Source organism: Lithobates pipiens, unplaced genomic scaffold, assembly GCF_037356315.1.
Source record: "Lithobates pipiens isolate NorthernLeopardFrog02 unplaced genomic scaffold, aLitPip1_a1.2 Scaffold_19, whole genome shotgun sequence".
NCBI classification, from domain to species: domain Eukaryota; kingdom Metazoa; phylum Chordata; class Amphibia; order Anura; family Ranidae; genus Lithobates; species Lithobates pipiens.
This window is the reverse complement of record NW_027507764.1, coordinates 63,280,736-63,300,861: the sequence shown is the minus strand read 5'-3', so window position 1 is coordinate 63,300,861 and position 20,126 is coordinate 63,280,736. Positions and strand designations below refer to the sequence as shown.

At 42.7% G+C, this 20,126-nt stretch overlaps 1 protein-coding gene across 8 annotated transcripts in view; it reads left to right on the top strand.

The window, feature by feature from the left end:
- AKAP9 (A-kinase anchoring protein 9) overlaps positions 1–20,126 on the top strand; it is a 354,940-nt gene that overhangs the window by 257,520 nt on the left and 77,294 nt on the right. For 7 of the 8 annotated variants that reach the window (XM_077490822.1, XM_077490820.1, XM_077490821.1 and 4 more), the window contains 3 exons: positions 5,815–6,027; positions 13,560–13,598; positions 18,440–18,672. In XM_077490822.1, the coding sequence (XP_077346948.1) occupies positions 5,815–6,027; positions 13,560–13,598; positions 18,440–18,672 (485 nt within the window). The remainder of the gene's footprint in view (positions 1–5,814; positions 6,028–13,559; positions 13,599–18,439; positions 18,673–20,126) is intronic. The other variant, XM_077490819.1, reaches the window with a different exon arrangement.

Below are 20,126 nucleotides of genomic sequence, written 5' to 3'. Positions count from 1 at the left end.
ATGTGACGTGTTGATGGTTACACTTCCCCGTAGGTGGTATGGAGATTACAGTATATTATTCTAATGTGAGCATTGGACTTGTAATTCTTCAATTCCAAACTCAATGGTAGTACTGTTTGGGTCATAAGCAGTTCTTGCTCCCAGTTTACTTGAACCTCTAGTGTGGGGTTTAAGAATCTAATATATCACTTGGTGCATGTACACCATCCATGTGGTTAATATATACAAATGGTGTTCCTGGGTGGTTGCTGTTGGCATTCAAAGCTTAGTTTATGACTCCTGGTTCTGCTCAAATGTCCGTATTGGTGCCCCAAAACACCAATCCTCTCAACAATTCACTATATGATACAATCCCACCATATCCTTGGTGTATCATCATGCGATCCATTGCTGCAAGGGATTAAATTCGTATTAAACCCTCTGTGATTTTTAGTTTAGCATAACAAAAAAGACATTCAACCCTCGCTAAATTATTTGATAAACCTCTTACCCAAGCACTTGCAGTTTACAACTTTCATTGCAGTGGGCTCTTTCTCTCAGTGCTGCTTCCCTGAACTTCTGGTTTTCACATCACAGTGAACAGTATACAGCAGTGGTCATCAACCCTATCCTCAGGGCCCACTAACAGTCCAGGTTTTAGGTATTACCTTGGGGAGATGCAGACTAGAATACTGAAATCGCTGAGCAGCAAATTATATCACCTGTGATGTATTTCAGTTATCTTGCAAAACCTGGCCTGTTAGTAGGCCCTGAGGACAGGGTTGATAAACACTGGTATACAGGGCAGTCTAGATTCAGACCTCTTGGAGGAGGGAGATGTAGGGGAGATCCTTGCCATCCTAGACAATGGGTCTGTGTGTTTCTATTGATGTACACAGTGTAGGGAGACACCACTTTAGTCCCTATGTGTAATGGTGATTCCATAGGATGCTGCAAGATAAAGGAGCCACATTGAAACAGGAAACCTATGCAGTGATCATGGCACCAGCTTAAAGTGGTGTTAAAGGCTTCCGTTTTTTTTTTTTTTTTTTTTTCTATGCATGACGGTAAAAACCCTTCTGTGTACAGCCCCCCCAATACTTACTGAGCCGCAGCTTGATCCAGCAGCTTTTCAGGGGCTCTCTGACTTCTCATTGGCTGAGACCGCCATCTCAATCTCAGCCAGTGAGCCAATGAGGGTGGAGTGGAGGCGGGGCAGAAAGACAGAGCAGTGGCTTGGGGCCTGCTTAGTAAGGGAGGGGCTAGGAGTGCTGGGGGGGGGGGGGGCAGAAAAGAGGTGGCTCAGGGCTGCTCTGTGCAAAACCAGGTAAGTATAGCATATCTGTAATTTTAAAAGAAAAAAAAAAACACGGAACATAGGCAAGAATAAAAATATGAAGAAGCTGCACACTCAGTAAGTGATTAAATCCACTGCTGAAAGTCCTTAATAAACTGAGCATTTAATAGCAATTTCAATCCATTGGTCAAGTTTTAAGATGCCAGTTGTTTGTCCATCCAACAAGCATTATCCTTGTGAAAACTTATCATCATTTAGTTTGATGACATCAACCCAGGCTTGATGCATTGGCTCTTATGACACCAATTAAGCAATGTGGAGGCAACAGCTTCTGCCACAAGTCCTCTGATGTTTTTCATGTTACGGTCAGCACTCGTCATATGCTGCGAGGAACTGTATTATGTACAGAGCTCCAATATTATCCCATGCATATTTAAAGCGGGAGTCCGCCAGGACTCCGCGTTTTTTTTTTTTTTTTTTTAAAGCCAGCAGCTACAAATACTGCAGCTGCTGACTTTTAAAATAGTGACACTTACCTGTCCAGCGCGCCCGCGATGTCGGCACCCGAAGCCGATCTCTAGATCGTCTCAAGGGTGCTGCCGCCGCCATCTTGGGTATGGGAATCAGGAAATGGAGCCTTTCGGCTTAATTTCCCGGTTCCCTACTGCGCATGCGCGAGTCGCGCTGCGCAATAAGGACGGTCCCCGCTGCCTCTGGGATCTGTGTGTTTCCCAGCAGGCAGCGGGGCACTTGCAGAAAGGGGCGGGCACTTGCGGAAAGGGGCGTAATCTACGCCCCTTTCCGCAGAGAGTTATCCCGGAAGTGGGTGCAGATACCTGTACTGTACAGGTATCTGCACCCCCCTCCCCCCTGAAAGGTGCCAATTGTGGCGCCGGAAGGGGGGAGGGTTCCGATGAGCGGAAGGTCCACTTTAGGGCGGACCTCCGCTTTAAACTGCTGGCACAACTGTGATACTATTTGAAAACAGTTACAGTAAAGCAGGGATATGCAATTAGTCCCATCATGCTTCTGCCTCTGGGTGTCATGCTTGTGGCTGTCAGAGTCTTGCTATACCTCATGGGACTTGTAGTTCTGCAACAACTGGAAGTCCACTAATTGCATATCCCTGCAGTAAAGGCAAACTTTGAGATAGACGAAAAAAAACGAAAAAACATTCCCATGAACAAATCCTGGCTGAATCGGATATGAAGTGATATTGTCACAGTTGTCTTCTTTTTGGCTACTTGCACACTGGGGCGGATGGGTGTCGGTGGTAAAGCGGCACTATTTTTAGCGTCGATTTACCGTCGTTTCAGCAGCACTATTCGGCCGGTTTTAACCCCTGCTAGCCGCCAAAAAAGGGTTAAAACCAGCCGCAAAGCGCTGCTGCCGATTGTTTTCAGTGGGCAGGGGCGCTTTAGGAGCGGTGTATACACTGCTCCTACAGTGCTGCAAAGATGCGGCTTGCACCACTCCAGTGTGAAAGCACTCGGGTTTTCACACTGGAGAAACAGGAGATTCTCTTTATAGGCGCTATTTTCAGCGCTGTAGCACCCGTAATGCGCCTCAGTGTGAAAGTAGCCTTTGTGCCCATGGTTACTTCCGATTCTGACAGTTGTTGTTTTCTTCTTAACGAGCCTGAAGTTATTCCATCATCACTTTTGTTGATTAATTATGACGATGATGATTGTGGTAAAAATATTATACATTACAAATATTGCATACAGTACACATATATTATATTCCTTATAAATAGTAACCTTGGATAAATGTATTAAAAATGGATTCCAAAGTCATGTTGAGAATAGTGTTTTTTAGATATTTCTTGGTCTTCTTTGATTTTTGATACAAATAAAAATAAAGAATAATGAATAATTGGTGATCCACTTTTGTTATTTCATAATATAACAAAATCTACTTCAAATGTGAGCGCTCACTGGTAGAAAATATACCATTATTTTTCCTCAGGATATTTTCTTATTTTGTTACATAAAGAAAATATGGGAGGCAAAACTATTAATCTATATAGAAATGTAAAAATCGAAAAAAAAAAAGAAAACGAAAAATGATTGTAAAGATACACAAGTGGTTAAAAAGAAAATTTTATTTCCTTGCTCTGTGCAATGATTTTGCACAGAGCGTCCCCAATACTCATCTTCTTGGGTCCCCGCACCAGCACTATCCACCCCTCCTCTTCACAGTGTGCCCCTATGGGGCCCACCCGCGGACTCTCTTCCAAGCTTTGCTGCCTGCATCCATAGACACACATAGCAAGGCTTGTCCCAGCTCTCTGCTCACAGCATGTGATTGACAGCAGCAGGAACCATTGGCTCCTGCTGGTGTCTCTGTGAGCAAAGGGGGAAAGAAGAGAGAGGCTATCAGATGAGCACAGCGCTGGATTGAGAATGGGCTCGGGTAAGTATAAAGGGGTGAGGGGGTGATACAAATAGAGGGAAATGTTTTACCCTAATGCAGGGAATGCATTAGGGTAAAACATGTCCAGCCTTTACAGCCACTTTAGAACACAGGTAAACCTTCAATTAATGATATTCAGTTTGCTTAAATGCTCATGCTTTCTGCAGATTGGTGAGCTCTAGTTCTTGGTTCAGCAAATAGGAGGGGCTAAGGAGCTTCTGCAGAGACACCACTGCTTCCACACACAGAGCAAGGGTCCTTCTCCACAGCATGCCGGCAGGGTACAGGCTTTTCTACTTTCTAAAGAAAATAAACTGTAAGTTTGTGTATACCTTTTTTGTTTTCATGTATCAGCAATGTATTTATCTAATTTAAACTTAAAGCTCTTTTGGCCTTTAAAGTGGTTCTAAAAGCAGAATGCTTTTTATCTTCATGTATTCTATGCATGAAGGTAAAAAAAACCTGTGTGCAGCAGCACCCCCAGCCCGTCTAATACTTACCTAAGTGCCATCACCATCCACCAATGTGCAGAAGAGCCTTGGGGGACTCTTCCCTCATTGGCTGAGGCAGCAGCAGGAGCCAGTGAGGCTGTCAATCACAGCCAGTGAGCCAATGAGGGGAGGGCGATGGGGCCAAGCCTAGGCTCTGTGTGTGAATGGACATGCAGAGCAGCTGCTTGGGAGCAAGCCCGCTTGGGATCCCCCAGAGCAAGCTGCTTGCTCTGGGGGCACTTAGCAGGAGGGAGGGGCCAAGAGCACCGGTGGGGGATCTGAGAAGAGGTGAATCAGGGCTGCTCTGTGCAAAACCACTGCACAGAGCAGGTAAGTATACCACGTTTGTTATTTTTTTTTTTATTATTGCCTTTAACCTCTTGTCGACCAGCCACCATCATTATACTGCGGCAGGTTGGCTCGTTGTAGCTGTACGTCGGCTCTGGAACTCGCTTTTGTGGGCGCGCATGCTCCCATTGGCCAGCAGGGGAGCCAATCAGCGGGTCTTGGGGATTCAATGTCTGCCGGACACCCGCGATCATTCCCTGCAGTGACAGAACTGGGATCTGCCTGTGTAAACAAGGCAGATTTCCATTTTGATGGGAGATCGCACAGATCCTGTCTTTCTGCTAAGCAGGAAGACAAATCTATGTGTTTTCCCAGTCACACATTCCCCCATACAGTTGGAAAACACAAACAGGGAACACATGTAACCCCTTAATCACCCCTGATGTTGACCCCTTCCCTGTCAGTGTCATTAGTACAATGTCAGTGCATATTTTTAGCACGTATTACTGTAATAATGTCACCAGTTCCCAAAAAAGTATCAAAAATGTCAGTTAGCTGTCCGATGTGTCCGCCGCAATGTCACAGTCCCGCTAAAAATCACTGATCGCCACCATTACTAGTGAAAAAAAATGCCATAAATCTATCCCCTATTTTGCAGATGTGATAACTTTTGCGCAAACCAATCAATATGCACTTATTGCGATTTATTCTTTATTTTTTTTCACCAAAAATGTGTAGCAGAATCGGCCTAAACTGATGAATATTTTTTTTTAAATTTTTTTTTTTGGAAATGTTTTATAGCTGAACATCAAAAAATTTTGGTTATTTTTCAAAATTGTCACTCTTTTTTTGTTTATAGCGCAAGAAATAAAAACCACAGAGATGATCAAATACCACCAAAAGAAAGCTCTATTTCTAAAAGGTCATACGTTTTTTTTTTTTGAGTACAGCATTGCGCGACTGCGCAATTGTCAGTTAACACAACGCACTGCTGTATCGCAAAAAATATCCTGGTCAGGAAGTGGGTAAATCCTTCTGCTGCTGAAGTGGTTAATATCACTTTAAGTTGTGAAATGAAGGTGAGAGGGATTGGCCTGGTGCTTGTACTTCAAAAAAAAAAGTAAAAAAAAAAAAAAGTCACCAGTGGTAGGTCCGCAATTTTATTCTTGTCAGGCCCCCTCAAGCATGTTATTGCTTACAAATCTATATATACTTTCTATGCATATTTCTTTGTTATATGACTTTTATTGTATATATGACAACTAAAAATAAGTAAAATTGCCATTTGTACTGTCCCTTTGCAACCAATCTTTTTTTTCTAACCGTTCTCGATGTCCCCTCCAGGCCTCCTCGATGGATACACAGACGAGAGAGTCTTTCTTGAGAAGCAGATGCAGGAAAAAAATGATCTTATCCGGCATCTGGAGCAGGAGCTGCAGAGTACAGGTAACAGATTGCAGGAACTGGAACAGGAGCAGCAGCAGATGCAGGAGGAGAAGGAGCTGCTGTCCCGCCAGAAACTTGCTCTGAAGGCCAGTGCAGCACCTGCCGAACAACGTAGGTATCCCTGTAATAATCCTTTACTGTTCCTATAATTATGCCTGTCTGACATAAAGTATCCGTGTTATATTTCATCTCTGCTGTCCCATAACACGCAGCCAGTCCTCTCCAGATACCTGATGGGTGGCTTATATAACTAGGGCTTGTTATTTGTCACATAGCTTTATAATTATAAGGCCATTATACTTGTCATAGTAATGAAACAGGATTAGATAATTCCTCTTAAAGGGCCACTAAAACGCAAGCAGGCTTATAAAATTTTTAAAAGGTGGCCGCTTAGTTAATAACTTTGATCCAGCCAATAATCAGGGAGAAGAGAATTCATTTAATGTGCTAATTTGCAAAAGTGATCCAGTTAAAGTGAATCGACTTTTTTATTGTTTAGGATCTGTATGTGTGAGCGAATTAAAGCAACCGCATCTTATCAACGTATGTTTAAGGACTACTATACTTTTGTGTAGTTACCCCTAAAATTACTGACTAGCAACCCCAAAGTTTTATACACACCATTCACACTCCTGCAAGATTTGTGCTCTTCAACCCACAGGGAGCCACACAGCAACTTATTTGAACACACTGGTCAGTCTCTTATTTTTTCTGTTTATTGAGGCACATAATGGACATTATAGCTATTATTTAAAGACCAACTCTAGGCTGGCAAAAAATGATAAATGTGTGTTTCCCAAGTAATTGCCCACCTGCAAACTGCCTATAGGGCCTTAAGCTGCTCCCCCTTCCACCTCAAGTTAGTACAAGCAGCTGTGTCTGTGCAGCTGCTGCATCCCTGCTGCCTGCACGTAGCAGCCACATAGACAGCCTGTTCACAGTGTACGTGAATGAGGCCTTATGTAGAAACCTGTTCCAAAGAAACCGCTAGATAACTGGAATACATCACAGGTGATCTCATTTGCTGCTCAGTGATTGCAGTATTCTAATCTGCATCTCCCCAAGGTAATTCTTAAAGCAGAGCTCCGCCGGAAAAAATAAAAAATAAAAGCCAGCAGCTACAAATACTGCAGCTGCTGACTTTTAATATAGGGACACTTACCTGTCCAGGGAGCCCGCAATGTCGGCAGCCGAAGCTGACCTGCCCATTGGCTCTCAACTGCTGCCGCCACCATCCTCGGTAAGGGAATGAAGAACAGAATACTTTTTCAAACAAGCGTGGTTCAGCAGGCACAGATCAAGAATATGAAATGATGGGGTAACAATCACTTTAATAATGGTTTGAATGAGTGATCTTTTAGTACTTTGCTTCAAGGGAATTTTGGCTGGAGTGAGGCAGGACATGATCCTCCTTCTCTATCCTCTTCCTGTCCCAGTAATTGTGGTTGGCCGAATAGGAAGCGATGCATTAAAAAAAAAAAAAAAAAAAAAACAACTTAAGAGATTAGTATTCCCACTCTCTGTAACTTATTTGATTTTCTTGTTGGCTTTATAGCTGTTGGGGAGATCGTCCTTACTTCCCTCCTAGTGATATCACAGAGACAGGAAGTGAGGAGAAATCTCAACAGGGTGCTAGACAGCACTAAAACACCGACAGAGGTTCTAGACCAGTGACGGCGAACCTTGGCACCCCAGATGTTTTGGAACTACATTTCCCATGATTCTCAACTACACTGCAGAGTGCATGAGCATCATGGGAAATGTAGTTCTAAAACATCTGGGGTGCCAAGGTTCGCCATCACTGTTCTAGACCTTCTTTCTAATTTTTACTGGAATTATCCTTTATCAAAATAAAAACAAAAGCTCTTCCAGACCCTCAAGCTTTCATTCTAAGGCCGCGTACACACGGGCGGATTGTCTGCCCAACTAAGTTCGTCAGACAATCCGACAGACAGTCCGTCCAACATTTGAATGAACGGACTTGACCACACACGATGAACAGTCAGTCCGCTGAAAGCTTGCGCGATGACGTGTACAGCACGCACGACGGGACTAGAAAAACGACGTCCAATACACTGCAATGCAACCTTCGGCCATGTAAATCCTTTCTGAGCATGCGCCATACTTAGTCCGTCCAACTTGCCTACACACGAGCGGACTGTCCGCTGAAACCAAGTTTGGACGGACAAAATTACGGAAATTCCGAAAGACTTAGTCCGTCAGACTGTCCGCTGAAGCCCACACACGAGCGGATTGTCCGCTGAAACACGGTTCAGCGGACTAAGTTGGGCAGACAATCCGCCCGTGTGTACGCGGCCTAACTGAAATATAGTTTCTGCAAAAAGCAAATCTGTTATTAAAAATTATATATAAAGCTACAACCTTTGAATGCATTTACTGCCGTAATATTATTTTTTTTAAACATTACCCATTACCCACATTAGTTTGTTTTAAACTGAAGAGGTTATGGTTTTTTTTTCCCAAACTTTGTTTAGTGTTTTTCTGGCTGTGATAAAGCTTTTTCCTTTGTTGCTTACAGATTTTTTGAATATAATACTTCTTTTTAATGTCTAAACCTATTTTTTTTTTTTTTTATATATAATTGTTGACTTCTTCCTACACTTAACTAATTATTGTGTTTTTATAGACAAAAAGGTGTATTAATTAAATCATAGAGGACCTGTCACCAGGGAACAAATCAGACACACCAGTTAAAAAAAGGAAAAAAAATTCAAGCATTTTCAAGGTCTACTGCCTCTTTTCCATGATTTTGTCAGTTCTTTCTATGGGATATAAGATTATTAGATTGTCTTCCTGATTTTTCTTTTTTATCTGGTTGATAAACAAAAAACGAGTAACAAAACTAAAAGAAAATGAATTGACCAGTCTTCGGTTTAAGAAAACTCGTGTTGCTGGAGTTAAAAAATTATACATTTGAGGTTATACTCTGTCCCCCATTATAGTGACACTAAAATTATGATTCTTGTACAAACCATGGCAGCCTTATTCACAAATTTACAGGGTTTTTTTTTTTTTTTTTTTTTCGTTTTGCAATTTAAAAAATAAATAAAATGAAAAATGTTTGAGGATTAAAAATAGAAAAAAGAAAATCAGCAGAAGAATGATAGATAAGAGAGGGAAGGCGTACATTTAATAAGCCTCTGATTTTATTTTTTTTTCCGTTTAGCTTTTAAAGTTTTTTTTAACTGACATAGTTACATAGTTAGTAAGGTTGAATAAATACACCAGTCCATCCAGTTCAACCTGAGTGAGTGTCTACAATTGTCCTTATCCCCATACTTTGTACATTCACATTGGTCCCTACACCCTCAAGGAGCCCACAATCCAAGGTCCCTTTCATATACTAGGGCCAATTTTGGACAGAAGGCAATTAACCTCCCTGCATGGCTTTAGAGTGTGGGAGGAAACCGGAGTACCCGGAGGAAACCCACGCAGGCACAGGGAGAACATGCAAACTCCAGGCAGGTAGGGTCATGGGGTGGGTATCGAACCAGCTACCCTTTTTACTGCTTGGCGAGAGTGCTACCCACTACACCACTGTGCCGCCTAAACCACTACACCACTGTGCCGGCATCATATGCAAATCAAAGGTTACCACCTTTAACAGCAAAATAAATATATTGTATGTATGCTGGCTAACTTGTGAATGTATATATGGAATGCTTCTCTTCCTGAAATGTATGTATTCAATTTATATGTTCTTGAAATTGGTGAACTGTACAATCTTTATGCATATGGCAAAAAAAACTTGTTTTAAAAAAAAAAAAAAAAAGGTTACCCCTTTTGATCTGGATATGAATGATACAGTGTTGATACAATGTGAGAATATTGTTTCATGGTATTTGTCAGTGAAGCTTCTGAAAGTGTTCGTAAATTCTTACGTATACAGTGCCTTGAAAAAGTATTCATACCTTTTGAATTTTTCCACATTTTGTCATGTTACAATCAAAAACGAAAATTTATTTTATTGGGATTTTATGTGATAGAGCAACACAAAGTGGCACATAATTGTGAAGTGGAAGGAAAATGATAAATGCTTTTCAATTTTTTTTTTTAATAATATGTGAAAAGTGTGGTGTACCTTTGTATTCAGTCCCCCTCAGTCAATACTTTGTAGAGCCACCTTTCGCTGCAATTACAGCTAGAGAGTGACATTTTTGCCTATTCTTCTTTGCAAAATAGCTCCAACTCCGTCAGATTGGATGGGGAGCATCTGAACAGCAATTTTCAAGTCTTGCCACAGATTCTTAATTGGATTTAGGTCTGGACTTTGACTGGGTCATTCTCACACATGAATATGCTTTGATCTAAACCATTTCCATTGTAGCTCTGGCTGTATATTTAGGGTCGTTGTTCTGCAGGAAGGTGAACCTCCACCCAGTCTCAAGCCTTTTGCAGACTTTAACAGATTTTCTTCTAAGAATGTCCTGTATTTGGCTCCATTCATCTTCCCATCAACTCTGACACGCTTCCCTGTCATTGCTGAAGAAAAGCATCCCCTCAACATGATGCCGCCACCATGTTTCACGGTGGGGATGGTGTGTTCAGAGTAATGTGTAGTTATTTGCCACACATAACGTTTTGCTTTTAGGCCAAAAAGTAAAATTTTGGTCTCATCTGACCAGAGCACCTTCTTCCACATGTTTGCTGTGTCCCCCACATGGCTTCTCGCAAACTGCAAACGGGTCTTCTTGTGGCTTTCTTTCAACAATGGCTTTCTTGCAACTCTTCCATAAAGGCCCGACTAATGGATTGAACGACTAGAAGTTGTCCTGTGAACAGATTCTCCCACCTGAGCTGTGGATCTCTGCAGCTCCTCCGGAGTTACCATGGGCCTCTTGTCTGCTTCTGTGATTAATGCTCTCCTTTCCTGGCCTTTCAGTTTAGGTGGACGGCCATGTCTTAGTAGGTTTGCAGTGGTGCCATACTCTTTCTATTTTGGATTTTCGGGTGATGGATTGAAAAGAGCTCCATGAGATTTGAACATCTCAGGGTTAGAGTTAGGTTCTAAAAAAAAAAAACAAGCTTTGAACAGCTTGTTATTTTTTTTGTTTTGTTTTTTTATAACCTAACTCTGCTTTAAACTTCTCCACAACCTTATCTCTGACCTGTTTGGTGTGTTCCTTGGTCTTGATGATGCTGTTTGTTCACTAAGGTTTTTTAACCGCTTGCCCACCAGCCGCCAGCATCCCGCAAATCACCATAGCTGTACGTCAGCTCACTGGATTGGGATAGCAGGCTCTCACGTGCCCGCTGCACTGCAGGGGTGCCGATGCTCATGGCCGACGGTTGCGGGCAGGAGAGTCAGAACAGGGACGTGTGTGTGTGTGTGTGTGTGTGTGTGTGTGTGTGTGTGTGTGTGTGTGTGTGCGTGTGCGTGTGTGTAAACACACAAATCCCTGTTCTGTGAGGAATGACAGATTGTGAGTTCCTAATAGCTAGGAACCAATGCTATAAATCTATCCCTATTTTGTAGACTATAACTTTTGCGCAAACCAATCACTATACGCTTATTGCGATTTATTTTATTTATTTTTTTACCAAAAATATGTAGAAGAATACGTATCGGTCTAAATTAAGAAAAAAAATTGCTTTAAAATAAATAAATTGGGATTTATTATAACAAAAAGTACAATATAATATTGTGGTTTTTTTTTTTTTCAAAATTATCGCTCTTTTTTTGTTTATAGCACAAAAAATAAAAAACGTGGAATAGATCAAATACCACCAAAAGAAAACTCTATTTGTGGGAAATTACAACTGAGCAATTGTCAGTTAAAGTGACGCAGTGCCGAATCGCATAAAATGGCCGGTCATTCAGCAGCCAAATCTTCCGGGGCTGGTTAACAAACCTCTGAGGGCTTCACAGAACATCTGTATTTTTTTTACTGAGATTAAGTTGCACGCAGGTGGACTCTATTTAGTGACTTATGAATGCAATTGGTCCCACTAGATTTTATTAAGGGGTATCAAAGTAAAGGGGGCTGAATAGGAATGCACGTCACACTTTATTTGGAAAAGATGTGAAAAAACATTTATCATTTTCATTTTACTTCACAATTATGTGCCACTTTGTGTTGGTCTATCATGTAAAATCCCAATAAAATACATTTTACGTTTTTGGATGTAACGTGACAAAATGTGGAACATTTCAAAGGGTGCGAATACTTTTTCAAGGCACTGTACCAACTGAAGTGACTGGCCTCAGATCATACACGGAGATGAAACAAATCCTCCTACCTGTTTATCTTCAGCTCCTCTTCTCTCCTCTATAGAGCTCCTAAAGCACACATATTTTACGCAGCATTTCTAAGCTTCAGAGGGCAGGAAGTGGGGATCTGATGTCACACACTGCACAGCATAGAGCAGGGAGCCGAGTGTAATGTGAGACCTAAGTGGAAGGGAAAGGACACACCTCCCTCGACACAATCCAATAGGGAAAAATGCAAAGCTGAGGCTGTCAATCACCTGCTGTGCTGAAATGGGGAGGGGACATCTCCTGGGATTATCTGGTATTTGGCATAGACTGTCAGAAGTGAATCGAGGAATGACAGCACAGACGAGATTCATACTAGGTGCTTTGAATTGAGGCAAATACACTTTAGAGGGAAAATGTTATGCTTTGTTAATTTTTCCTTTTCAGAAGTTTACAACCACTTGAACACTGTGCAAAAGCCTAATGTACACAGCGGCAGCTGCAGAATAACAGACGGGATTTTGCCAAGCAAGAACAGCTGGGGAGCGGCAGCTTGGGCATAGAAACATTGTGTACAGCATATGCCCAAGCTCCTTTGTTGAAGTTTTTTTGGCCCAAATTTCTCAACTAGTTAATGAAAGAATATTGCACATAGCACTGAGAATATTAGTTTGCTGTTTGCCCGAAACTCCTATGTATGTTAAAAAAAAAAAAAAAAAAAAGTATTCAATTAAAGTGTAAAAATCCAGCTTAATATACCAGCTGAGAGACATTTTGAAAAGTAAAGGGTTTTTAATGGATTCTTCGGTTTGTCTACCTGAACCTTAGTGACAGGTCCTCTTTCAGATCATTGCCACTTCATCCTCCTGTTTTAACACATTTTGTTTTATTCTTGGGTAATAACATGTTGTATATTGGGCTCAGATCCCACACTCGTCTCCCAGAACAGGTAAGGCCATCAGTATACCAGATCTTGGTCATTCCAAACCCTCTGGAAGGCATTTATAAAACTTAAGGGACTTGGAACAGTAAGAAAATTGGGCAATATCTGCCCTTTGGTAAAAGGTTAAACTTTTTTGCTTGCTGTCATTTTTATTTATTTATTTTTTTAGAACATGCTGTCATATTTTTTTTTATCCTGTGTGTTTTATAAATGTTTGGTTGGCTGCAGTTTAGCCTACGTTGGTCATTCTGTCTTGATGACGTCACAGGAATATTACTAAGACCTGTATACTGATGATAAGATAATTAATTCACATATTATTCTCTTGGATGAGCTATCTCCACATTGCTTCAGTCTAATTTCACTCCCTGTTCACCCCTGTGCCGATTTCTCTCCTCTCTCCAGTATTATCACATTGCAGAAGAACTGTAGACGGCATGTGAATTACATACACTGCATTTGTTTTGTTCTCTATCCTCCCAGGCTTAGTAGAAGCTGCAGTCGTTGCAGCTCCCAAAGAAGGTGTGTTTGTATCCCGCATGGCCAGCCTTGTAACCGGGTGTTTAAGAGCACAGATTGGGAATGAATTAATCCTCTTTGGCTTTTTTTGGGCTTCCACTGTCTGATTCCTTCGCACTAACCAATCCTGGCTTGCCACTGCTGAAATAACCTGCTTCTGATCTTTCCTAACCTGACCACCTGTTCTGTTGGTGCTTCTAGCCCCTTTTGCTAGTAAGGGGCTCCAAGAGGTTCTATAGAAAAGGGTTAATCTCCTTCCACTTGCCAAGGGGTTCTGCTGAGTGATTTACAGGCCAAGACTTGCTCACTTTCCTATGAGAGCTGAGGGCTGTATGAAGTCTAAGCCTCTATTTGAAGGCTTTTATTGACATTGGTTGCTGTTGTATGGGGTGCTGCCTGTCATGAAGTTTGGTAGACCCTTTGTGTTGCCAGGAGAAACCGTCGACAACAGGCACGACAGATGTTAGAGTGTAAGTTCTCAGACTAATGGCCAAAGCAAATGACTGCCAGATGCAGTTAACAAACTGATGACCAGGTCAAGTATAGACAGTCCAGGTTCCAGACCGACAATAGCATCAGTAACAGGCTGATGATTGGAATAAACTTATATAAGCTGGGTCCAAACAGAGCTAAACAGAACACAAGAACAATCCAAGGCATGAACAATCAGGCAGAAGTCACAGACAGACATCTATGGACAACATGAGCAAAGAGGAAATCCTGTTAATCAGATGTGGGATTGTGACTGTGACCTCACTTTAAAGTCCTCTACTGAGGGAAGGTGTTCACTTTAGTCATGAGACCTAAGCTGTAGTGCTGAATGACAACCAGTAGATGCCAAAGGTACAAGGCTGTTTATTAGAATGTCATAGATTCTAAAGCAGGGGTCTCCAAGATTTCTAAACTAAGGGCCAGTATACTGTCCTTCAGGGGGGCTGTACTGTGGCCATTTGGAGTAGAAAGGGTCCCGATGTTAGTGGGAAAAAACTATGCCTAATCTTTGGTGCCATTGGGAGGAGTTGTGCCCCATTGTTGGGGCCATTGGGAGGAGTTGTGCCCCATTGTTGGGGCCATTGGGAGGAGTTGTGCCCCATTGTTGGGGCCATTGGGAGGAGTTGTGCCCCATTGTTGGTACCATTGGGAGGAGTTGTGCCCCATCGCTGGTGCCATTGGGAGGCATTGTGCCCCGCAAGAGAGTGTGTGCATGTAGGGGCGGGGGGGGGGCGCTTATGCACCACTGTTGGTATCGGTAGATAAGATAAAGCAAAGGGCCGCAGATTGGAGCGTTCTAAAGGAATTGTATAAAGTGGTATCTATGGCAGCAATCTCCTCTAACAGCCAGTATATTTAGATACAGGGGGGCTGTACTGTGGCCATTTGGAGTAGAAAGGGTCCCAATGTTAGTGGGAAAAAACTATGCCTAATCTTTGGTGCCATTGGGAGGAGTTGTGCCCCATTGTTGGGGCCATTGGGAGGAGTTGTGCCCCATCATTGGTGCCATTGGGAGGAGTTGTGCCCCATCGCTGGTACCATTGGGAGGAGTTGTGCCCCATCGCTGGTACCATTGGGAGGAGTTGTGCCCCATCGCTGGTACCATTGGGAGGAGTTGTGCCCCATCGCTGGTACCATTGGGAGGAGTTGTGCCCCATCGCTGGTACCATTGGGAGGAGTTGTGCCCCATCGCTGGTACCATTGGGAGGAGTTGTGCCCCATCGCTGGTGCCATTGGGAGGAGTTGTGCCCCATCGCTGGTGCCATTGGGAGGAATTGTGCCCCATCATTGGTACCATTGGGAGGAGTTGTGCCCCATCGCTGGTGCCATTGGGAGGCATTGTGCCCCGCAAGAGAGTGTGTGCATGTAGGGGCGGGGGGGGGGGGGGGGGGCGCTTATGCACCACTGTTGGTATCGGTAGATAAGATAAAGCAAAGGGCCGCAGATTGGAGCGTTCTAAAGGAATTGTATAAAGTGGTATCTATGGCAGCAATCTCATCTAACAGCCAGTATATTTAGATACAGCTGATTTCAGATAAGGGCTGAGATGTCACACAGCTCTTGCTCTCTTATGAAAGTTAATGTATGGAGCACTTTAAATGAATAAATAGGTTTCCTTGGTGAGGAAATGGAAGGTACTTGGCCCTTTCCTGGAGAATCTCTTATATTCCTGATCTCTTTTCCTTAACATGCACCATATCCCCGAAATAACCATCATCTTATCCTCCAGTTACGATCATGTTTCATTCTCTATCATTCCTGATTCAGAATTCTATCACAAGAACTGAAATTTTTATTCCATTCTGTTTTTGGATCACCGAACTTTGGACGATCACTTTCTCTTAAGATGATGGTAATAGGCAGGGCTCGCTGAGACAGCGGGAAGAAAATTGCATTTAGCGACTGGTGATTTTCTTTTCATTTTCACATTAATCATCTTTGTGACGGATCTCTTTCCCTTGTAATAGCACCCGGTGAAAGTTTTCAGTACAAACCATGGAAAGTATTAGACTGTGTGTGTCTAACTGCACCTGGTGCACTGGGCTGACACGTCCTGGCTTTCAGATGTGCTGGGAAGAATACTGGATTCTGACGACTGACATATTGGAATATATAAGGGGGAAATGGTTTAATATGATGCAAAGTATTACATTAAACGTGTATTAATATTAAAAGAAACGTAGCATTTAAAGAGGAACTTTGGTCCTCTGATATACCTTTTTATATATCTGCTGCATGTGCGGGGGGCCTCTGCCCGGTCTTTTGGACTTGAATTGAATTGATTCTGTTTCATTTAAAAAACAAAACAAAATAAAAAGCCTCATCAGACACTGGACTATGTCCCCTGTACTTCTGCCAGGATGCACTGGGCCCTGCCAAGTTCGCAGGTAGCATTGTCAGAATGACTGTTGAACTTTTTTAGAGCAGAGTCTGGAGAACCTTGTTCCTACATTATTTATGTGGTAATTTGTCTGTTTGACATGGTATTATATTTTTGACCCACTTAAAGGAGAAGTATGAGGTTTTAGGTTATTGCACATTTGTCATTGGAGTCTTTGCCATTCTGAAGCTTCCCTCCAACCACTTTGCATATTATTTTATATATACTGTGACTCTATACTTGCCAAATATGCTGCACAAAGCTCCCCCCACTGAGTCTGGTTGCAACCATTTTAACTGTCGGCAGCCGAAGCTGCTGCCTGTTCACTTCCTGGACAGACACAATCACACCTCCAGCTCTGCACCTCTCATTGGCCCTCTTATGACTCACCCCCCCCCCCCCCCCTTCTTGCAAACTCTGACGAGAGTGTGAGAAGGAGCTGTGCATGATTTCCTAAGCCTAGGCTAATGACCAGACAAGAAACAAGAAGTGGGCTGTATAAGGTATTTACTGGCAGAAAAAAAATGTTTTACTATCCAAAGTTAAAACAACAAGGGCAGAAGATTTGATAGATGGAACAATTAAAAAATTACTGAAGTTCCCCTAGTGTTACTAAATGCATTTTTTTTAATATATAGTAGAGAGGAGTTAGAAATCTAATCAGTTTTATTGCTGTCTGTGACCCCATTAGGCAGATTCACCCTCTCTATTTGTCCTGTTTACCATTATCACTGAAAGTAAAAGAAAATTCCAAATATTGGGTTTTCATAGAACAGGAATAGAGGGGAAATCTTCAAATGGGGACACTAGTTCTGGTGACAACCTGGGATTTCCAAATTTTGGAGGGATTTCCTCTTGCTTCCAGTTTTGACTACTGGTCATAAAGTGAAGGCAAATCTGCGCAAGGGCACACAGATGGCAAAAAACTGACAGGAGTTATAACCCTCCCTTAATCTATCCACAATAAAAAAAAATGCCTTTAGGCTATAACTCTGGCAGTTATTTACTAAAACTGGAGAGATCAAAATTGTGTGCAGCTCTGCAATGAAACCAATCAGCTTCTAGGTTTTATTGTCAAAGCTTAATTGAACAAGCTGAAGTTAGAAGCTGATTGGCTACCATGCACAGCTGCATCAGATTCTGAGTGCACCAGGTTTAGTAAATCTACCCATTTAAAGTGGTTGTAAACCCTTACAACACACTTTTTGCTACAGGTAAGCCTATAATAAGGCTTACCTGTAGCTACCCTGGATATCTCTTAAATCTGAATGGTTTAGGAGATATCCCCCTGTATTTGCATGTGCTGACATCATCGGCACATGTGCACTGAAGCAACGGCATGTACGTGCCCGTTGCTTCAGTTAGAGTGTGCCGTTACCGGCGGCTCCCACTTGCACGTGTGAAAGTGACGTAATTGCGGCTCCGGCCAATCACAGCGCCGAAACCCGTGATACCCGGAAATAACTCGGGGAGCGATGTCGCCGGCCACATTGGCGTATGAGGGCGGATGTGGGGGTTACGATCTTGGGTAAGTAATTCATAATGAGCTAGTATGCTATGCATACTATCTCATTATGCCTTTGTCTTGCAGGTTATTTTTTTTCCCTTGGGTTTACAACCACTTTAAGTCCATAAATTTGCATGCATGAGGGTTATTTTAGGTTTTTAGTTTAGTATATATTTCAGTTTAGATTTTTCTGGGGTTAATTTACAAATATATCAGGAAAACTGGATTGCGCAGCCGCAGCCCCACAACTTTTCTTCAGTGTATTGTGGTGAATTTCCTAAATCTGCTCAAATTGGCTCAAAAAAAAACAATTCTTTACAGTAAGAGCCCTAAACGACTAATTCCGATATGTCAGTCAGTCCAGCATTTTTCTGAACACAGGCATTTGGGTTATCAAGACACTGTAAGTAGACATGGCTTCCACAGAATTGGGCCTAACACATCCTCTGTGACATTTTTCCATAGAGCTCTTAGAGGAGACCGAGAAGCTCTTGAAGGAGAAGATTGAGGTTCAACGTCAAGCAGAGAAGGACTCGGGAGACCTTCACAAGCAAGTGAAAGTGCTGGAGGTGGAGCTTGAGGAACAGGTCAGCCATAACCTGGAGATGGAACAAGAAAAGAATACCATTCTGGAAGACCTGCGCCAGAAGAACCTTTCCCTGGAGAAACAGCTGGAGAAGACCCGCAGGTTTTTAGATGTAAGTGGAGGAGCAAGGGAGATATCAGGCAGGTGCTTTCTGGTCTGAACCCTCACGAGACATTTTGCTTTGTTCTAGTTATCATAAACAAGCCAACAAAAACTAAGTGTGTACAAAAGAAAAAGCCAATGAAAGTTAGTCAAACTAATTAAAAGCAGAACTCAAGCCAGTGTATTACACAAGTCGATCTTAGATTGGCCATATATTATACAATTTACCTTTTAAATTTCCCAAAACTATATAATATGAGGTCAAACCTAAACAATTTCAAATTGCATGCAGTCAGGCAGGCCCTTTCACTACATAGTTGAAGGTAAATCTTAAAGCGGTTCTCCACCCTGAAGTGGAAGTTCCGCTCATCTGATCCCTCCCCCCCCTCCGGTGCCACAATCGGCACCTTTCAGGGGGAGGGGGGTGCAGTTACCTGGATAATCCAGGTATCTGCACCCACTTCCGGGACAAGACCCCCACAGACCGCCGCAGATGCCCCAGACCCCCCCCCCCCCCGTTGTGTTCTGGGAAACGCACAGTTCCCAGGACACAGCGGGGACCAGCAGAGATGCGCAGCACGACTCGCGCATGCGCAGTAGGGAACCGGTCAGTGAAGCTGCAATGCTTTACTTCCCGATTCCCTGACAGAGGATGGCGGCGGGGGCAGCAGAGAGACGAGCGATCGCTTGTCATCTGCCGCCGACATCACTGGACCCTGGGACAGGTAGGTGTGAATTTATTAAAAGTCAGCAGCTGCAATATTTGTAGCTGCTGGCTTTTAATATTTTTTTTGAAGGTACAGAACCGCTTTAAGGAAATTTTGTAAGAAAATTGTATAATGTATGGCCAGCCTTAAAGTGGTACGCCACAGTGTTATTTGTTTAATTGAAAGCTGTTCTCCAAATTTTAGTGATGTTTAAACAACTTTGGTTTGAGCTAGTCCAAATGAACTACTGTATTTATTTCACTAAGAGATGCAGCTGCTCTCGGCACTGTATGAACTGTAGGTAGCTTCAGCTACATACAATATACAGCTCTGTGGTCTGGAAGTGGGAAAAAAAATTCCTGTCCCACTCCCAGAACAAAATTGAGTCGGGCTGAGCACTAAAGAGCCATTCATAGGAAGCTTTGTATTCTCTGAATTAATACAAAGCTCCCTCTGATTGGCTGAGGCAGACAGATGAAGTCATGATCCCTGCCTCAGCTTATCGGGGGAAACTTTATATTCAGTGAATACAAAGCTTCATATGAATGACTGAGCAGCACTCAGCCCTATTCAATTTTCTTCCAGGAGCAGTACAGGAAGTTCCCATCCCATTGTTGGAACATCTACTGTATGTAGCGGAGGCTACATACTGTTCACACCGCCACTGCAGGTCTTAGTGATGTAAATACTTCCTTTGGACCAGCTTAGTCCAAATGAACCATTTAAACATCACTAAAAGCTAGAGATTAGCTTTCAA